Here is a 20,008-nt window from a genome sequence, read left to right on the forward strand (position 1 = left end):
CAGTGAAAGGCTTGCTAAAATCACAGGATTGTAGAATGCTTCCCTTCCCCTGACTTTACCACCTAACACCTTTCCACCTTACCGCCCCAGCGGTAAGGCTCCTGTACATTAGTAAGGGACTGGAATGGAAACAACTTTATCTCTCAGACATTAAGTCTCTAGGGGAACCAAAATAAAACAAGGGAGACAAAAACAAGGCCGCTAGAGGAAATTTTACCTTCTGACACTTACAGCAAACAGTAATCACATCCTTACTCCAGGCAAGATAAAAAAATTAATGGCCTATTTACTGCAGTTCCTTTTACCCAGTGCATTGTGTCCACTATCAAGCAAAAATTACAAGTCATGCTAAAACAATGATATGACCAAAAGTTGATGTTTATAACATCCAAAGCATATTTGAGGAGGGAGAATGCAGTGTTTGGAGCAGAATAACATAAAAACTAAAATCAGAAATGCAATTTGGAGAAGAACCTAGGAAGCCTTTGGTGCCAAACTAAAGGGCAATGAGGAGCTTCTGATGATTTGGAGGAGCAAATTCGGGAATATTAATCCTGTGTCGATGTGAACAGTGGCCTGATGTAGGAGAATATTTGCTTTGGCTACGAGGCTCTTTGACATCTGCAATGGCCCAAGAGTGAATTAAGATGATAGAATTGGAAATGCAACAAAGGGGAAAAGGAAAACATGTAAGTTGAGAATGAAGAGCTGATAGAATTTGAAATTGAGAGAGAATTAAGTGTTAACAATGATAATGTCAGTTAACAAAAACTAGGACTCTTTCTGAAAGGAAGGTACGTTTGAACTTGGATATGTAACTAGGAGATACTAGAAATTACCCAGCTTGCACTTGAAAAATGTGACACTAGAATGTGGAAATAAGGACTAGATACATGTAGGAATTAGCAAATTTTTGAGCAATGAAAGAATAAAACTCGGAAGAAGCAAAAGTGCGGGAAGAGATGGAAAAAAAGTAAAATCAGAATATTTGGTAAGGCTCACATTTAGGTTTTAGAAGGAGAAAGAAAACGCATTAAGGCATATAGCATTAGAAAAAAAAATCAGTCTAATGAAAACACAGGAAGAAAACTTTAGGAGGGTGTGGATTAGTCCATAGAGTCAAATGCATCATAAAAGGAATCAGGTCATTGTGATTATGAAGTCACTAAAGTCCATGAAGGTGCTAAATTATAAGCTCCACGAGGGTTGGTGCTATATTTGGTAAACAATTAACACTGCAGTGTCTAGACCAGTGACAGTGGGTGACCAATAATTATTTGCTGATGAAATAATATTTTTGCAGAAGACAGGTTGTAGAGAACCAAAGAAGGCATGTGTAGTGAGGTAGAGGATACAAACAATGTGTGGGAAATGATATTTTAAGATATAAGAATGAGCCCGGCAGGTGTGGCTCAATGGTTGAGCATCGTCCTATAAACCAGGAGGTCACAGTTCAATTCCTGGTCAGGACACATGCCCGGGTTTCAGGCTCAGTCCCCAGTAGCGGGTGTGCAGGAGGAAACCAACCAATGATTCTCTCTATTCATTGATGTTTCTATTTCTCTCTCCCTCTCCCTTCCTCCTAGAAATCAATAAAAACATTTTTTTTAAAAAAAGACATAAAAATGAAAAATAGTACTCAAAAGGGAAGTGAAGTTAAGGTTAGACACATACTTTTCTTTCTTTTTTTCCACCCCAGGGAAATTGAGAATTATGATGCTTGAAGCTAAAACCTATACTGTAGTTATAGAGAGGCAGTGTAAGGATAATTTTAAAAAGGAAGTAGCCGAAACCGGTTTGGCTCAGTGGATAGAGCGTCAGTCTGTGGACTGAAAGGTCCCAGGTTCGACTCCGGTCAAGGGCATGTACATTGGTTGTGGGCACATCCCCTGTAGGGGGTGTGCAGGAGGCAGCTGGTTGATGTTTCTCTCTCATGGATGTTTCTAGCTCTCTGTCCCTCTCCCTTCCTCTCTGTAAAAAATCAATAAAATATATTAAAAAAAAAAAAAGGAAGTAAATAAAAACAGGCAAGGGTTTGAGAAGATAGACAGGGATATGTTTTATGGTTCATTATTTTATGAGAAATAAAGTCTGTAAAAAATATGCATCTAGTAAATTCCTTTAGAAAAACTACAATGATTGGTTTCTTGCAGAATGATGAAATAATTAACCTAAAATATTTTCAGATTATTTATTCAGAGTTTAATCTTATCTTCCACGATTCTAAAAGATTTGGTTCGTTCACATGCTTTTCACTGACTACCTTTGTCTCACAGAGGATACCTCTTACCTTTTTATAAAAAGAAAGCATCGTCTGGGTTCCAGTATGTAGTAAAAATAAACCAAGACAAAGGAAAGAAAAACAGGAATTACGATTATGTTTCTCTACAGAGGCAGAAACATTTGATATGAATTGAATGGGATATTGATTCAAATGGCACATGTCGATGATTGGAAAAGATTCATGATTTGAGACCAGAATGCTTTTTGGTAAAAAAAATGGAAATCACAGTCTGATAATGCAAATTGATAATGCAAACCGGAGGAGTTATATATGGTCTGGTCTTGTTCTTATTGCCTAATCATCACTAAAGTTAACCTTCTGTCTCAGAGAAAATATGGAAAACAGAATGACCCATGGTCTAAACACTCACTATGATTTCATGAAGAGAATTGCTTTTATTCTAATGCTGGTAAACAAACAAATGATGCACGTAATTTGTTGCCGTTTTGAGAAAACTAAATCTGTAAGATGTATTCTGAGACTTATCAACTGAAATTCTCCTGGTTTTATTCCTTGCATTTTTGTGTAGTTGGAATGGAAGGTTTGTGTTTCTAAAAAGTAACACAAGACAAAGAGAAAGCAGACATGATACTGAACTGTGGTAAGAAAATGGCAACTAGAGTAAATAAGATATGTAGAAAAAACATACTTGTGTTGAGCTGTTTCATATTGATAAAATGCCTCCCTTTTAATATAGCTAAAATATCACTTCCAACACTTGTGTATTTTAGAAGGTAAACTATCAATTGATCATTATTTGTACGATCGTCAAATTGACACATTTCAGGAAGTGTTGAGAATGTCATATTAAGCTGTAGAGATTGATGGATACTAATAGCGGCTTTCGCTTCAGAGAGACGTGGGTCCCAATGATAGATTCAAGTGTCTTCTGCATGGCTAGGGGCATATTATTTACTCTCTGTGTGCATCAATTTCCTCTTCTGAAAAAGCCTCAAGGTAAATGTGAGGATTAGAGGAGAAAGCTTGAATAAGCCATGTACATGGTGATTGGCCCTCAATGAATGGTTGCTATGTATAGTCACATCAATTTTGATGACAACTGTTATTCAGTTAGACATACAAGTATCTATTTTTAGTAATATTATTGCTTAAAAAAGAATAAAAATAACAATAAAAAATCATCATCATCTGTACAGTATGAAAGGAATTACTCTAAAGTATTTTACTCGAGTCTTTTATTCTAAAGTATTCGTTTAATTATTAAATTAATATATTATTTAGACACTAATGGAGCCAAATTACTTTTAAAATATAGTATTAAAAGTTACCAAAATATTTGATAAAGAAAAATATTATTTGTATTATTTATTATTACTCAGTTTATACTATATTGTATGTCATTCTTTTTTAGAAAATCTCCTTTTACTTAGTACTCATATGTTTCAGAGGCACAATAGAAGTAAAGGGGAAAGGAAATACAAATAGGGGAGAATAAGAAAAAATACTAATATTCATAATTTACATACAGGCTGTCTTGCATAACATCAGCAAAATCATGAGAAATATTGGCATTGAAAGAAAATTAGAATAAGTACACAAACATTTTGAAGTCATATTAAAAATCAAGGGATCTGTCCATGGCAAATCAAATAAAAAAAGAGTTTTAAGAATTAAGGAAAACAAATAAAGCTTTTAAAAATAATCTGAGATAAATTAAAGTGTTGTTGCAAAATGAGATCCCACATCCTACCACATTAGACTATGGGGATAGTGTTGTCTAATTAATTGTTAAAGCAAAGCATCCAAAGTAAATCAATTTAGATGACCAGTAATGGTCCAGGCTGATGGTCATAATTCCAGTGAAGGTGGTGGTGGTGGTCAGTGAAATTCATGATGTAGCGGTTGCTACTGAACTTCAACCCAATTATGTAGTAAGGCCAGGATATTCCTATTCAAGAGACTTTGGAATATGATTGTCTGCTAATGAAACAACTAAACATTTTATTAAAGTATCACTCTGCCAAAAAGAATTATCACATTATAGTATGTATGAAAAACTTTTAAGGCTGTCACCTGAAAATGCAGATTCTATAAGAATTAATACTAAATTTATACATTTATACCTCGAATGGTTTGCATATTTAATTATGGAAATAATTAGGGATTTGTCATAACATCCCTGCTTTCATAGGTATGTTTGTACACAGTCATAAATATTCTCCAACAGGTCAGAGACTCCATAATTTCACAAAAGTTATTAAGTATTAACCTTAATTTTGACTGTATATTAGAAAAAGAAAAACATAAAAGATAAGTTAAAGTACATATGGAATTAATGACATTGGTTCTTCTCTTTGAAAATTATTTAGGCAATAATTCATAAAGTATTATTTTTGGGTATAAGAAGACTACATGTTAATATTTAATTATTAGGATGCAATATACATATAATAATCTAAGATTATGAAGATAATATATCAGATTAGATTATAATTATCCACTTGCTTTTTATATGTCCTTTTTAAAGTACCTTTCCCTTAAAGTAAAGTGGCAGTTAAATAGATCATCTTTGCAGTTCCTAGCTCAAGTGTGTGAATTCATAATGAAGAGATTGCCCACCTTCAAAGATATATAGAGATGGACACTAGTATTTCTTTAGTGAATTCAAGTGTTTTATTCACTTGATAAACAAGAAGGCCTTCCCTATGTCTGCAGTGAAATGTAGAATAAAAACATACTGTGAGCCACATCTGTATCTTTGAACATTTTAGTAGAAACATTTTTAAAAAGTAAAAAGAAATAGGTTGATTTTTAGAAATATATTTGATTTAACCAAATGTATCCATAATGCTTTAATTTCAACATATAATCACTGTATGTTATTGATGATTTATTTTTTTATATTGTGAATTTCTTCTTTTTATTTGTATTACATATTAAAAATCTAGCATGTATTTTACACTTACTTTACATTTTACGTTAACACATCTCATTTGGGACCAGCCTCATTTCAATGGCTCAGTAGGTCCTTGTGGCTGGTGGCTATGATATTGGACAGTATGGGCTACAGAGGAAAGTCTTTGGAGCTGGAGTTGAGTATTCCAATCCCCCTGCCCAGTCACTCCTGTGACTTGGTGAAGTTATTTAAACTTTCTAAAAATTTGGTATCTTCCATCATAATGTTTTTAAAAAATTCAATGAGATAACATATGCCAATCTTCTTTTGTAGTTTCTGTTAGAAAATATTTAACAAATGTTAGTTCTCTTCCTCTAAATCCCTTGAGATTTCGATTTATTTATTTATTTATTTATTTATTTATTTATTTATTTATTTAAGGGGGAGTCCTTTTGTTTAGAGTTTTGTGAATGGGAAAGAAGAGCAACTATTCAGCATCCATCCATGCTCCTTTATAAAACTAGAATCAGTAATGCAAGCACCCTCATTCCAATGGCAAAATTTTTCTAATTTAAGCCCCCAATTTTTTTCTAACTTAACCCCCACCCACACCACCACTCTGTACTCCTAGCTGCTCCCCACTAGTTCCTCAGTGGTCCTTCTTTTGCTGCTCCTCTTTTCTTCTTCACCTCCCTACCCCCACACACCTCATAGCATTAATCAACTTCCAACAAACTACACAGAATATTTATTTATAACACTTGATATTGATTGTCTATCCCCCCCTCTGTTATAATATCAGCTACATGATGGTAGAGTTCCTTCTGCCATGTGTTCAACATGTATATATACCTGGAACAGTAACTAGCAAGAATGAGCTCAGCAAATACTTATTGAATGAATTGATAGAAAACTTTTTTTTTTTTTGCCATTCCAATATATTATTTTTGAGGCACTCATCTGTAGAAAATCTATTTAGTTACATAACAGAGTGGGGCAAAAGTAGGTTTATAGTTGTGAGTACATAAAACACAGTTTATTCTTGTATAATTATTTATTAACTAGTGGCCCAGTGCATGAAATTCATACCTGGAGGGGCGCTTCCCTCAGCCCAGCCTGCACCCTCTCCAATCAGGGACCCCTGAGGGATGTCCGACTGCTGGTTTAGGCCCAATCCCTGCAGGCCTGGTTGCCCCCAATGGCCCTCCCCTGCCAGCCTGATCTTGTCTCTAACTGCCTTTCCCTGCTGGCCTGGTTGCCCCCAACTGCCCTCCCTTGCCGGCCTGATCTCACCCCCAACTGCCCTCCCCTGCAGGCCTGATCTTGCACCCAGCTGCCATCCTTTGCCGGCCAATTTGGTTCTGATTGGTCGGTTTCTATGCCAGTCAGCATCAAAAGCTCTGCCTCCTAGGCAACCATTGGCTCCTCACACTTCACCCAGATTTGGTTCTGATTGGTTAGTTTCTATGCCAGTCAGCATCAAAAGCTCTGCCTCCTAGGCCACCATTGGTTCCTCACACTTCACCCAAATTTGGTTCTGATTGGTCGGTTTCTATGCCAGTCAGCATCTCTGGGCCTTTAACGGGGCCTGATCAGAAAGGCAGGGCTGATCAGCAGCCATGGTGGAGACCTGGAGAGAAATGGAGGCGCAGCTGCTGGCCAGACTGGGAGAGAAAGAGAGAGGCAAGTGCTGATCAAAAGCTGCCACAGAGTCAACGGATCAGTTCCTGCTTCTCTCTTCAGGCCTCTCTCTGGCCCTGATTCACAGCCTCCTCAGCAGTCAGTGCTGGGGCACTGCACCTGCAGTGGAAGTAGTTAGCCAGCGCTGGGTTGCCACAGTAACCCAGGGCTGACTGCAGGACTGACTTCTGGTTGGTGGAGCCTCAGTCGTTACTGGTTGTTATGACCCAGGGTTTTTATATATTAGGATTATTAGGATTATTGTATTATTTTTCATACAAACAACTGAAAATCTACTTTTGCCCCACCCTGTATTTTTTAAGTGGTGGATGAAGCATCACACAAATCATAGTTGATTTCCTTTAACAATCTTCTCAGACTTTAATCTCATTATAAATTGTAGTAGAACATTAGTAATTAACTCCCCTTGAAGTATAAAAAAAAATCTTAACAGAAATCTGCTCTGAACTGATATCATAAGAAATTCCAATGTATTATTTAAGGATTAGATAAAACAAAAGAAAAATTTACAAATCATATATTTTTTAAATCCTCACTCAAGGACATATTTTCACTGACTTAAGAGAGAGAGGAAGGGAGAAAGAGAGAGAGAGGGAAATATGGATGTGAAAGATAAACATTGATGGGTTGCCTCCTGTAGGTGACTGGACTGGGGATCAAACCCAGGACTGGGGATCAAACCCACAACCTAGGTATGTACCCTTACCAGGAATGGAACCTGCAACCTTTTGGTATACAGGATAATGCTCCAACCAACTGAGCCACCTGTCCAGGGCATCATATCCTATATAATAAAAGCCTAATATGTTAAGTGTCTGGTCGTCTGGTCGTCCGTTCAACCAATCAAAGCATAATATGCTAATGATATGCTAAGGCCTCTCAACCACTCCTTATGATGTGCACTGACCACCAGGGGGCAGACACTCTAACCGGTAGGTTAGCTTGCTGCTGGGTTCTGGCCAATGGGGTGGGCCTGACACACCCTGGAGCCCTCCCATAGTCCCTCCGCAGCTGGCCAACCTCCCATGTCCCTTCCTGGCCCTGATTGTACACCGGTGGGGTCCCTCAGCTTCTCGCAATCTGGGACCCCTCGGGGGATGTTGGAGAGCCGGTTTTGGCCTGATCCTGCAGGCCAGGCCAAGGGACCCCACTGGTGCATGAATTCATGCACTGGGCCTCTAATCCTACCTAATAAAACAGTAATATGCAAATTGACTGCACCTTCACTATGCCCAAGCCACACCCATCAGCCACGCCCACCAGCCAAGGCACGCCCACCAGCCAATCAGAGAGAGTATGCAAATAAACCCGACCAAGATGGCGGTTAATTTGCATACATAGGCGCCCTTAGCTGACCCCCTGCGATGGATTGCAGTGAGCTGGGGTCCGCTCTGGCACCAGACCGAAAGCCTCTGCCTGGAGCCGGAGCAGACACCCAGTTCCCCGCTTTCGATGGATGGTGGGCATGGTGGATACCCAGCTCCTTGCTCTGATTGGATGGTGGGCGTGGCGAGTGGACCCCCTGCCATCGAAAGTGGGGAGCTGGGTGTCCACTCCGGCTCCAGGAGGCTTTTGGCCTGGAGCCCGAGCGGACCCCCTGCCATCGAAAGCGGGGAGCTGGGTGTCCGCTCTGGCTCCAGGAGGCTTTTGGCCTGGTGCCCGAGCGGACCCCCTGCCATCAATTGCAGGGAGCTGGGGGTTTCTTCGGCCTGGTACACCAGCAGACCCCCTGCAATTGATCACCTGGGCAGGGAGCTGGGGGTCTGCTTTCGGCCTGGGCAGGAGTGGACCCCCTGCGATTGATTGTAGGGAGCTGGGGGTCCGCTCCTGCCCAAGAGGCTTTCGGTCTGGGCAGGCCTGGGCAGGGGCTGAGCTGGCGATCAGAGGGAGCTGGAGGTCCCCTTCCCAGGCCTAAAGCTTCGGCCAGAGGCTTTAGGCCTGGGCAGGGCCCAGCCCTCCATTGGTGTGAACTACAGAGGAAACACCTTTTCTGACTGCACATTGGCTAAGCTTCCTGTATGCCACTGGTAATATTCTTAGTAACTTGGGTAATAAGAATCTAAAAAGGTGATCTAGATTTTTCCACCACACTTCTGGAGAAAAAAATGAAGGTCCGCTGCTGGAGGGCTAAGAAATGTCATATCCTGCCCTAGCCGGTTTGACTCAGTGGATAATGCCTTGGCCTGCAGACAGCAGGGTCTGGGTTTGATTCTGATCAAAGGCATGTACTTAGGTTGCAGTCTCCTCCCTGGCCGGAGCCCAGATCAGGGATCATGCAGGAGGCAACCAATCAAAGTGTTTCTCTCTGTCTTTCCCTTTCTCTTCCACATTCTCTAAAAGTCAGTGGAAACATACCCTCAGGTGAGGATAAAAAATAAAGAAAGAAATCCATATCCTATGAAAGACACATCTTGAAAATGCCTGAAGAAAGTTGTCATTTTTTCTTAGTGAAGGGACTGGAGTCTGTGTTGATGAAAACACCTTGGTGGCTGCGGTGACTGACAGTGGCTGCAGCAGCGGGGTGATGGGGCTGGTGCCTTCCCCTGATCAGCCCGGTTGCCTCCCACAAAGGGAGGCCAGACTGCGGCTTAGGTACGCTCCCTGTGGGGCGCAGGCCTAAGCCGTCAGTAGGACATCCCCTGAGGGCTCCCAGTATGTGAGAGGGGGCAGGTTGGGCTGAGGGACCCCCAACCCCCAGTGCACGAATTTCGTGCACCGGGCCCCTAGTACTTCAATAAGACTCAGTATCATTTGACTTTTCAATATCTAACTGTGTGTCACTGACCTAACTCCTACTCTCCCAAGTTAATGAATATGGGAATCTCCCTGTACCAAATATCAGAGATCAGGGTGAGATGGCCATATAAGCATGACATGAAATAAAGGTTAAGAGGCCCCAAATATGAAGATTTAGATGGAGCAGTAAACAAGGACCACACATGCTATGGTGATGTCCTGGAGAAGGGCTTGGGATAGGCCCCATGCACCGGGAGGGTTCAGGCTTAGAGAAATCATTCAGCTTTTTACTCAGGTATAACATAGAAATGATGTCTGTTCTTCCTGCCGAAAAGGAAGTGCGGTTATCATCTGCCTAGCCTGCAGGGCTCTGTCTACAAAGTATCAAGTAAATTACATTTGTTGAACACTTTGTGCTTTAAACTGCTATTAACACAGCAGAGCATTAACCTCACTAAGATTGGGGGTTTGACCTTGAGTTGTGAACATAGACATAATAGTGAGCATGTGGGTTATATCGAGCAGTGTATTTCAGTCCAGTTACTTTTCAAACACTAGTTAATTCATAACCTCAGTTCCCAACACATTGTGTGTGGTGTTTAATAGGCATTCAAGAAATGCTTGTTGTATTAATTAATTCAAAATACATGGCTGTTAAAAATGCAGAATGAGATATATCCAAATAACATGACCTACACAAGTATTTATAAAGTACTATTCAATTTTAAATGCTGGAGTGAATATAAAAATACAAAAGATGTGACTCCTGGAGTTTATAGTCTAATTGTGGAGATGGTCGATTACGCCATTTAAAAAAGAGAAAGTTATGAAGGAAGGGAAAACAGAGACAGCGGCCATCTACATTACACCGTTGTTAATTCATGTCACACAAATGTCACTCTTGCCATTAAATCCCATGTACACTATGTCTAAACACTATTCATGTGCAGACTAGAGAGTGGATTAATGTTTGTACTGTAGTTTCTTTCTATAGTTTCAACAATGGCTCCAACAAGACTCATAAATAGTTATGTGGTGGGCATTGAAAATGTCCTCCCTATGTATCTAATTCTTCATCCTGGTAACAATAAATGAAAAGATCCACAAATACAGTTTTAATTAACAGCGATCCTGTGATGCTTATAAATAGACCAGAGGCTCTTTGAATCGGTTGGCCTTCTCAGAAAGAATTTTGTTTTTCCCAGAGGGTCAAAATTAATTAATGTTCATACAATTTATTTAGCAGCCTATTACCTTAGAGATGCCTAAACAAGTTCAGTGAACCATGTTAGTGTATCAAGGATGACATAATCAAGCTGCTTTAAAGAGAACACTTTGTAAAAATATACTGTATCAAGTAGTAATTAACAGGGAGGATAATAAAGAATTCTGTCAGAATGATTACTTTCCTTTATCTCTGGACAACATTACTTGGTACAATATTAGATAAATAACCAAACACAAAACTTTTTATGTGGTCTTTAATGAACACACACAAGCTGTGAAAGTTAAAAAATAAATAAATAGTGCTATTAATAATCCTTAAATGTTCCATTAAAAGCTATCAATTGATGACTTTTGTTTGTCTTTTTGAACATGCATGAAACCTTCTCATATCCATTGATTATACTTTTATCTTTCCTAAAATGAACCTATAATACTTTTTGTACCATTAGTAATATTATACTAGCAGTGTTTTCAAATACTGTCTTAAGAAGAAAGAAAATGCTGCAAATGTATTCTAATGAACTAACACATAAACAAACAAAACAAAAACAAACTCATAGATACAGAGAACAAACTGATTGTTGCGAGATGGGAGGGGGGTGGAAGAGGTAAAAAAGGTGAAGGGATTGAGAAGTTACAAACTGGCAGTTACAGAACCGTCATGGAGATGTAAAGCACCACATAGAGAATATGGCCAGTAATCCTATCTAATAAAAGAGTGATATGCAAATTGACCATCACTCCAACACACAATATGGCTGCCCCCATGTGGTCAAAGATGGCTGCCCCCATGTGGACACAAGATGGCCACCACAAGATGGCCAGCAGGGGAGGGCAGTTGTGGGCGATCAGGCCAGCAGGGGAGGGCAGTTGGGAGAAACCAGGCCTGCAAGGGAGGGCAGTTGGGGGCGATCAAGCCTGCAGGGGAGGCCAATTAGGGGTGACCAGGCTGGCAGAGGAGGGAAGTTGGGGGTGACCGGGCCTGTAGGGAAGGGCAGTTGGGGGGACCCAGGCCTGCAGGAGAGAGCAGTTGGGGGGACCAGGCCTGCAGGGAAGGGCAGTTAGGGGTGACCAGGCCTGCAGGGGAGGGCAGTTAGGGGCAATCAGGCTGGCAGGGGAGTGGTTAGGGGGTGATCAGGCAGAAGTGGTTAGGGCCAATCAGGAAGGCAGGCAGGCAAGCAGTTGGGTGCCAGCAGTACTGGATTGTGAGAGGGATGTAGGATCCCGGTAGGATCGGGCCTAAACGGGCAGTTGGACATCCCTTGAGGGGTTCCAGATTGGAAAGGGTGCAGGCTGGGCTGAGGGACACCCTCCCCCACCCCCCCACCCCACCCCCCCGTGCACAGATATTGTGCACCGGGCCTCTAGTACTATAATAACTATGTATAGTATTAGGTGGGTACTGGACTTACTGGGAGGATCACTTTGTAAATTACATAAATTTCTAACCACTATGCCGCATACCTGAGACTAATATAGTACCAGATGTCAACTATATTGAAACCATGTTTTTTTAAATTTAAAAAAGAATTCACAGGCATTTGCATCAAGATATTACTGTCTGGATCATATTAGCAAAATTCAAAATTGTCTTATTTTTCATAAATTCTTAAGTAAAAAAATATATACTTATCCTTAGGAATAATCATAAAAGTTTAATAATGTATATTCATTGTTGTGATATTTATACTACAACTGTAATAAATGTCACAACAAATATACCGCTAAATATATATTAATTGCTGATATTTATTATATTGCATGTGCCAAAAAATAATTTAACTTTAACATTAGATAATTTTATAAATTATGATATACCCAAAATGTAAAATACTATGCTCTAACTAAAACTATATTGCTAAAAATATTCCATAACATAAAAACCTACTCATATTACATTTTCTAAATTACAAAATACAAAGCTTATAGATGGTTATATCACTCTACTGATATTACGAGACAACTTTTTTTTTTTTTTTTAATTTCTACCCTCCACTCTCCAACCTCCACCCCGCCCCAGCCTGCGCGACTCCGGCAGCCGCCACGAGACAACTTTTTATTTTTTCTGCTTAATTATATTTTAAATTTTTTAGGAAAAGAGGGAATCCTTAGTAATGTAAAATTGATGAAAAGAAATATTGAACAAAACTAAATATTAAAAAAGTGAAAAGCTTTTTAAGTGGTAAAGATTTAAAATATACACCACAATTCCATAAATACATAAATGTTCTACCATCATGTATATTCAATTTTCTTATGAGGTGCAATTCCTGTTTTACTTATTTTACTTTTAGATTTATCATCCTCTCCTTTATTTGAACCCTATCACCATCCAAGTAGTAATCCATGTTAATAAATGAATATATGTTTTATCATAATTTTTTCTATAGTCATATAGTTATTCATAGACATATCTACCTACATATTTATTCATATGCTCAAATAAAAGATGTTAGTCATTCTTTGCTTTAGAAAAATTGGGTCATACTATATAATAATTTTTCATATGGCTTTACCCATTTAACAGTATCTTTTGGAAATCCCTACACATCAACTGTATAACATGAAACTCTGTTTTATGGATTGCATGACATCGCATGCTGTGTGTTTAACAGGTTACACTGGCCTCCAGGTTGTTCCTCCAGGTTCTCAACAGAAGTGGGGGCGGGGAGGGTGGTGATTTGGGCCCCAAGGAATTTCTAAGACATTTTGACTTGTCAAGACTAGGAGAGAAGTGCTACTGCAACTGGTGGGTAGAGGCCAGGGATACTGCCCAATATCCTACACTGCACAGGACAGCCCCACACCAGCTAATTCCATTACCCAAACCATCAGTGGGGCCCAGGTTGAGACTCCAACCAGGTGTCTGACCTCAGGGCATTTGGCACTGGCTGTCACTCTACTGTTACTCTGTCACTTTCCTTAGACATCCACATGGCTCACTCCTCACCTCTTTCAAGTGTGGTGTTTTTTATTTAAATGGCATTTTCTCAATGCAGCCTACTTTGATCAGTGTATTTTAACAGCCATCCCTCCCTCCCCATTTCCCCTCCAACTGCAATGCACACACCCATCCTTGGGCCTTCTTGGTCCTACTTCATTCCTTCTTTCTCCTCAACTTCTAACAGTCCATACAATCAGAACTGTTTGTTCATTATCTTGACTCTCCTTGTAGAAAGTGAACTTCACTTCGGCAGCAATTTTTATGTTTTATTCACTAATGTATTCCCAGGACTAAAGAGTGCCTGACATTCAATCTATACTAATAAAAGGGCAATGTGCTAATTAGACCAGACGTCTACCAGACATCCTTCCAAATGTCCTTCCGGACAAAGCCATGGTGGTGGGGGGCCAAGGCAGAGGCGGTTAGGGGTGATCAGGCTGGCAGGGGAGAGCAGTTAGGGGCAAGAGGATGCAGGCCAGGCTGAGGGGACCCCCCCCCATGCATGAATTTCATGCACGAGGTTTCTAGTAGACCAATAAAGCAACAAGGAACCAATAACTGAATGTATGAATAATGTACATTTATTTTATTTCCTTTTTTTTTTTTCAACCACAAATAATGCTGAAGTAAGATTCCCTATACACATGTGCTTCTGTATTGGTCTTTTTATTTCTATACTAGAGGCCTGGTGCACAAAATTTGTACATGGGGAGGTGGTGATCCCTCAGCCTAGACTGCACCTCTCGCAGTCCAGGACCCCTTGGGGGATGTCCAACTGCCAGTTTAGGCCTGATCCTGAAGGGACCGCTGGCTCCTAACTGCTCGCTTGCCTGCCTGCCTGCTTCATTGCCCCTAACCACTTGCCTGCCTGCTCGCCTGCCTTCCTGATCAGCCCTAACTGCCTCTGCCTGACTGCCTGATCACCCCTAATTGCTTGCCTGTCTGCCTGATTGCCCCTAACCCCTCTTCCTGCCTGCCTGATCACCCCTAACCACTCTGCCTGCCTGCCTGATTGTCCCTAACCACTTGCCTGCCTGCCTGATCGCCCCTAACTGCCTCTGCCTTGGCCACTGTGGCTTCGTCTGGAAGGATGTACAGAATGACGTCTGGAAGGTCATTCGGCTGTCCAGTCTAATTAGCACATTACACTTTTATTATTATAGATGGTCAGAATGTTTTCCAATCCATGAACATTTCCCATGACCATGTTTGAGTATCCTTCCCCTGCTTCTCCACTCTTTCTCTCAGCCATCTATAGGTGGCTTTTGAAAACCTTTTTTCATCTCTTTATTATTTAATTTGCATTTTTCTGATAACTTGTGAACTTGAGCATCATTGAATATATTTGTTGATTATATTAATGTAATCATCTGTGAATTGATTATACAATAGATAGATATAGATATAGATTAGAAATAGAGATAGAGATAGAGATAGCGATAGAGATGACATAAATATAATCTTACTTGTAATCTGTAAGGAAAATTTTTCTAACCTATTATGTGCCTATTGGTTTTATTTATGAAAATTTTAGACCACAGTTAAAATTTCACATGATGAAATATGTACATCTTTTCTTTTGTAGCTTCTGAACTTTTGGAAGTTAGATCCTGTCTTTAAATTGCACATTGCTTATCCTCTGTTTTCTTGCAAGAATTTTATTGTTATTTGTCACATTTAAGTCCTTAATCAATCTAGACTATATTTCTGTATATGAAATATGCAGAAGAAAAATGGGTTTAATTTTATTTATTTCCAGGTGAATAACCAGATATACCAGCACCATATTAAATAATACATCTTTTTAAATTGAATTAACTTTTGTTATATATTAAATCCTCCTAAATACTGACCTCAGTGTCTTGATTCTCTTTTCTGTTCTTTTAACATATAATCTGGTGTATATTAACTTCATGTTTTTAAAGAAAAAAAGAGCTTGGTAAAAGGAAGAGGAAATATAACCTGGCAGGTCAAAAGAGATAAACATATTCAATCTGAAGATGAATTAGGGAACAACTTTAAAATAAGAATGAGTACACATGTTGTAACTGCACAGCATGTCATTTTCAATCTGCCTAAAATGTAAAAACAATAAAACTATAGTTCTATTCTTCCTAGTCATAAAATGTCTGGGCCAACCTCATATATTTTTTCTATGAAAAGTTATTTTAATTGATATAATCTTGCTCTTTTTCATTGTGCCTATGCTTCCATCCTTTTGAGTAATATTTTATTTGTTAGGTTTCTCCAGAAAAATAGAACTAATAGAATGTATATAAATATAGAAATGTATTTGTTATAAGTAAATGGGTCATATGATTATGATGCTGGTAAGCCTTAACTGCCCAGCGTGGGCCAGCAGGCTGCAGCCCCAGGAAAGCCAATGGTGCAGATGAAGTCCAAAGGCAGTCTGTTGGTGACATTAACTTCTGGTTGGGCAGCCCATCTGTTTTGTTCTATTAGGCCATCAATTGATTGGATGAGGACCGCCCATATATGGAGGGCAATCTGCTTGAAGTTTACTGATATAAATGTTAACCTCATGACATACAGATGGTCAATAGGCATATGAAAAGATGCTCAATATCACTAATCATCAGAGAAATGCAAATTAAAACCACAATGAGATATCACCTCACACCTGTCAGAATGGCTATCATCAATAAATCAACAAACAACAAGTGATGGGGAAGATGTGGAGAAAAGGGAATAGTCATACACTGTTGGTGGGAATGTAGATTGGTGCAGCCACTATGGAAAACAGTATGGAGGTTGCTAAAAATATTAAAAATGGAACTGCTTAAACCCAAAACACTAATTCAAAAGAATAGATGAACCCCCATCCTATGTTCATTGCAGTGTTATTTACAATAGCCAAGCTATGGAAGCAATCTAAGTGCCCATCACTAGGTGAGTGGATAAAAAAGCTGTGGTACATATACTCAATGGAATATTACTCAGCCATAAGAAAGATCAAAATCTTACCATTTGCGACAGCATGGATGGTCCTAGAGGGTGTTATGCTAAGTGAAATAAATCAGTCAGAGAAAAACAAATATCATATGGTTTCACTTATATGTAGAATCTAGAGAACAATCTAAGCAAACAAATAAAACAGAAACTGAATCATAAGTGCAGAGAACAGACTGATGGTTGCCAGGTGGGAGAGGAGTTGGGGGACTGGGTGAAAAAGGTGAGGGGATTGAGAAGTACAGATTGGTAGTTACAAAATAACCATAGGGACACAGAGTACAGCATAGAAAATGTAGTCAATAATGCTGTAATGACTATATATGTTGCCAATTTGGTGCTGGAAATAGCAGGGGGAACACTTTATGTATGCTTGTCTAACCACTGTGTTGTACACATGAAACTAAAACAAAATAATATTGAATGTAAAAAAAATGTTAACCTTGTCCAATAACACCCTCTAAGTTGCTACATAAAATTAACCATCACAACTATCTCATGTTATTTTTTATTCCTAAGAAAACTTATCTATAAAAAAGTTATTTTTTACCCCTGGGGAAAGTTAATTCCTAAAGAAGAAAAGTGCTGAGTAGGCAAGATTCCAGGCTCAATATAAATAAGGTTACTAGCCTACTTATACTCTGATTCTACTAACTGTAAAACCATTAAAGGTTACATTTACCTAAAATCACAGGACACAAAGTAAAACCTGTCAAGACTTTGTGGATGCTCATTCCTCCATCACCAACTTACCTCTCTGTCTTGGACCTTCAGAGAGACTAGAATAAAATTGGTGGCCAGCTACTGGCCATTGAGTATTTTGAGAATTCTTATCATTGCTAATTGTAAACCTTTTCATGCATTAATCTGATTGCCCCCTACTTGTCACTGCTCTGATTGTTGATTTAAGGGACACATTTAGGGTAGAGGGAAAACATTCTGTGACTCTCTTAAAATATAAGTCATGGATTTCCTTGTTGTAGCAATGTCAGTTCTGAGTCTATTCAGTAATTCAGGGGTTAAACAGAAAGTACTAACTTTCTTTTCATAATCCCTATTGATTTCTAACTGCCCCTCCTCCCCCACCTGCAGACATAACAGACATACACCAGCATTCAATCAAATAGATAAAGCAGGTTTCCAGGAGTTGGTTACTTGGCCTGTGTATCTCTAGTAGGGTTACCTGGTGTATGATCAGAGTCTGCACTCAGTGCTTCATCAGGCATTCTGTTGCCAATGGCCCAGTCCAAGTCATCTTCAGAGTCTTGAGTAAGACTACAGGCTGTGGTCCAATTTCTGGAAGTTGTTTCAAAGTTACAGCTTCCTGTTGTGGTTGTGTACTGGCCTAAGGAAACAAACATTTTATTGAAATGTTCTGAAAATCCATATTGCACTTGATATTTTACTACATTAGTGATGATTTCAATTAATATCTGCATATTCTAATTCTTTATAAATAAATGCATAGAACCAGGACATTTGCACCCATTGATAATATCAGATGTAACCAGCTTTTTTAGCCCAGGGTCTAGAAGCAGTGCATGAATATTGTCATTTATCCATTAAGAAGCTATATGGATTGACTAATGATACTTATAAATGATAGATAAAACTGTCTTCACATAAACAATGAATATAACATTATAATACCTATCGAATCAAATAAATCAACAGCTTCAGTTGTCTGGATATTAATTCAGTTGCTCTGAGTACTCTGGTGTTTGAACAGCATAGACTGTTAGCGAGGCAAACTCATTTACTAAAGAAAAGGTGGCTTTGGGTGAAACAGTAAACTGTATGGACACACACCCTTTTGGCATACGATACAATCACCCACGTACAGCATTTCAGAACTAGTCAGTAAATAATGAAAGATGTTCTCTTCTAAAAGTGTTGATTGATAACTCATTAAAAATTAAGTTATTCACAATATAAATTACTAGATAATAACTGTGTTGTGATAATAACTAGTTGAGATAACAACTAGTCATCTGTGAAAAGTGCCATCATAACATTCTGATATCTGCTTTCATTTTTCTTTTTATTATTTTGCATAGCAGTTATTGTATTTGAGCATTTGCTATAAAAACTGTGTTGTACAGGCAGAGTGAATTATTGGGTGACTGAATCGGTAGGAATCAACTGAGATTGTCATTAACTTTTCCTATCCTTTTTTTCTGTTTTTTTTTTTTTTTTTTTTTTTTAGAAATATGAAGTTTATATTATTTTAACATTTCTTCAAGTAGTTTCTTGTTTATAACTTTTTCTTAACATCAAACTAATACTAGCATATAGAAACTTCATCAGAAGAAAAACTTGCCGTTAAAATGGACACCAAATATATAGCAAAAATAGCTTTCATATCTTTATAGAAAATTTTCTGGATCTCTGAGAGAATTTTCATAAAGCATCAGCATTTCACTTCTCAGGCATGATTGCATTTTATCTCCAAAAGTAAAATCACTTTAAATTATGTACATTTATTTCATTCATTCTACATAATTTATAATTAATTGATTTTTATGTGTTTCTTTATGGACCCTATATATCTTTATGCTTTTCTGTATCAAACCCATGGCTTAGATAGGTTTATATTATGCAAACAATGTGGATAAAAGTGAGAGATTCAGTTCTCCAGGTGTTTAACCAGCACAACTGCAAAAATGCAGAACCTATCCATGTACATACAAGACAGCCAATGTGGGTTCTTCAGAATAATGTCACATCCAGGCTCTGTACTATTGTATTTCTGTGTAACTGACTCCCCAGCACATAGGCCTGGCAATAATTATCCTACATCCTTTTCCATTCTCTGTGACCACTCTGTCCTTCTAGCTCCAATTTATTTAATATATGACCTTTATCTTTGACCCTAGGAATATGCATGTAATCAGGATCAATTCTCTTTCATTCTCTTTACATCAAATTTTGAAACTTTTCCTTTCTAGCACTAATCTCAGTTTATGATCTCTACTCCTTAGCAACACTATTTTTAGGATTCCACAGCCTCATTTATTTCAAAGTTACACAATTTTTCCACATTCGCCAATCTCACATTCTCTACTAATTACTTTCCTATAACTTGCAGATACAGTCACGGTGTCCCTCTTGATTTAAAAAATATGTATTTATTTACTTAAATTTCTCACTCTGTATATCTTCACTCATCCTGTCCAGGGGCCCTTCACACTTTTATGCAGATGGCTTACAAATAAATCCGCAGCCATGATGAAATGCAGGCGTTTATCTTCAAATGCTTTTTGAACATTTCACTAGGAATAAGCAACCA

General features: G+C 38.7%; 1 protein-coding gene across 1 annotated transcript in view; it reads right to left on the bottom strand.

Annotated features, from left to right (window-relative positions):
* The window catches only part of MALRD1 (MAM and LDL receptor class A domain containing 1), a 640,413-nt gene that overhangs the window by 174,169 nt on the left and 446,236 nt on the right, over positions 1-20,008 (bottom strand). Inside the window, exon 32 of the mRNA XM_054724807.1 lies at positions 17,903-18,064. Coding sequence (XP_054580782.1) covers positions 17,903-18,064 — 162 coding nt within the window. The remainder of the gene's footprint in view (positions 1-17,902; positions 18,065-20,008) is intronic.

The sequence above is a fragment of the Eptesicus fuscus genome, chromosome 2 (assembly GCF_027574615.1).
Source record: "Eptesicus fuscus isolate TK198812 chromosome 2, DD_ASM_mEF_20220401, whole genome shotgun sequence".
Taxonomy (NCBI): domain Eukaryota; kingdom Metazoa; phylum Chordata; class Mammalia; order Chiroptera; family Vespertilionidae; genus Eptesicus; species Eptesicus fuscus.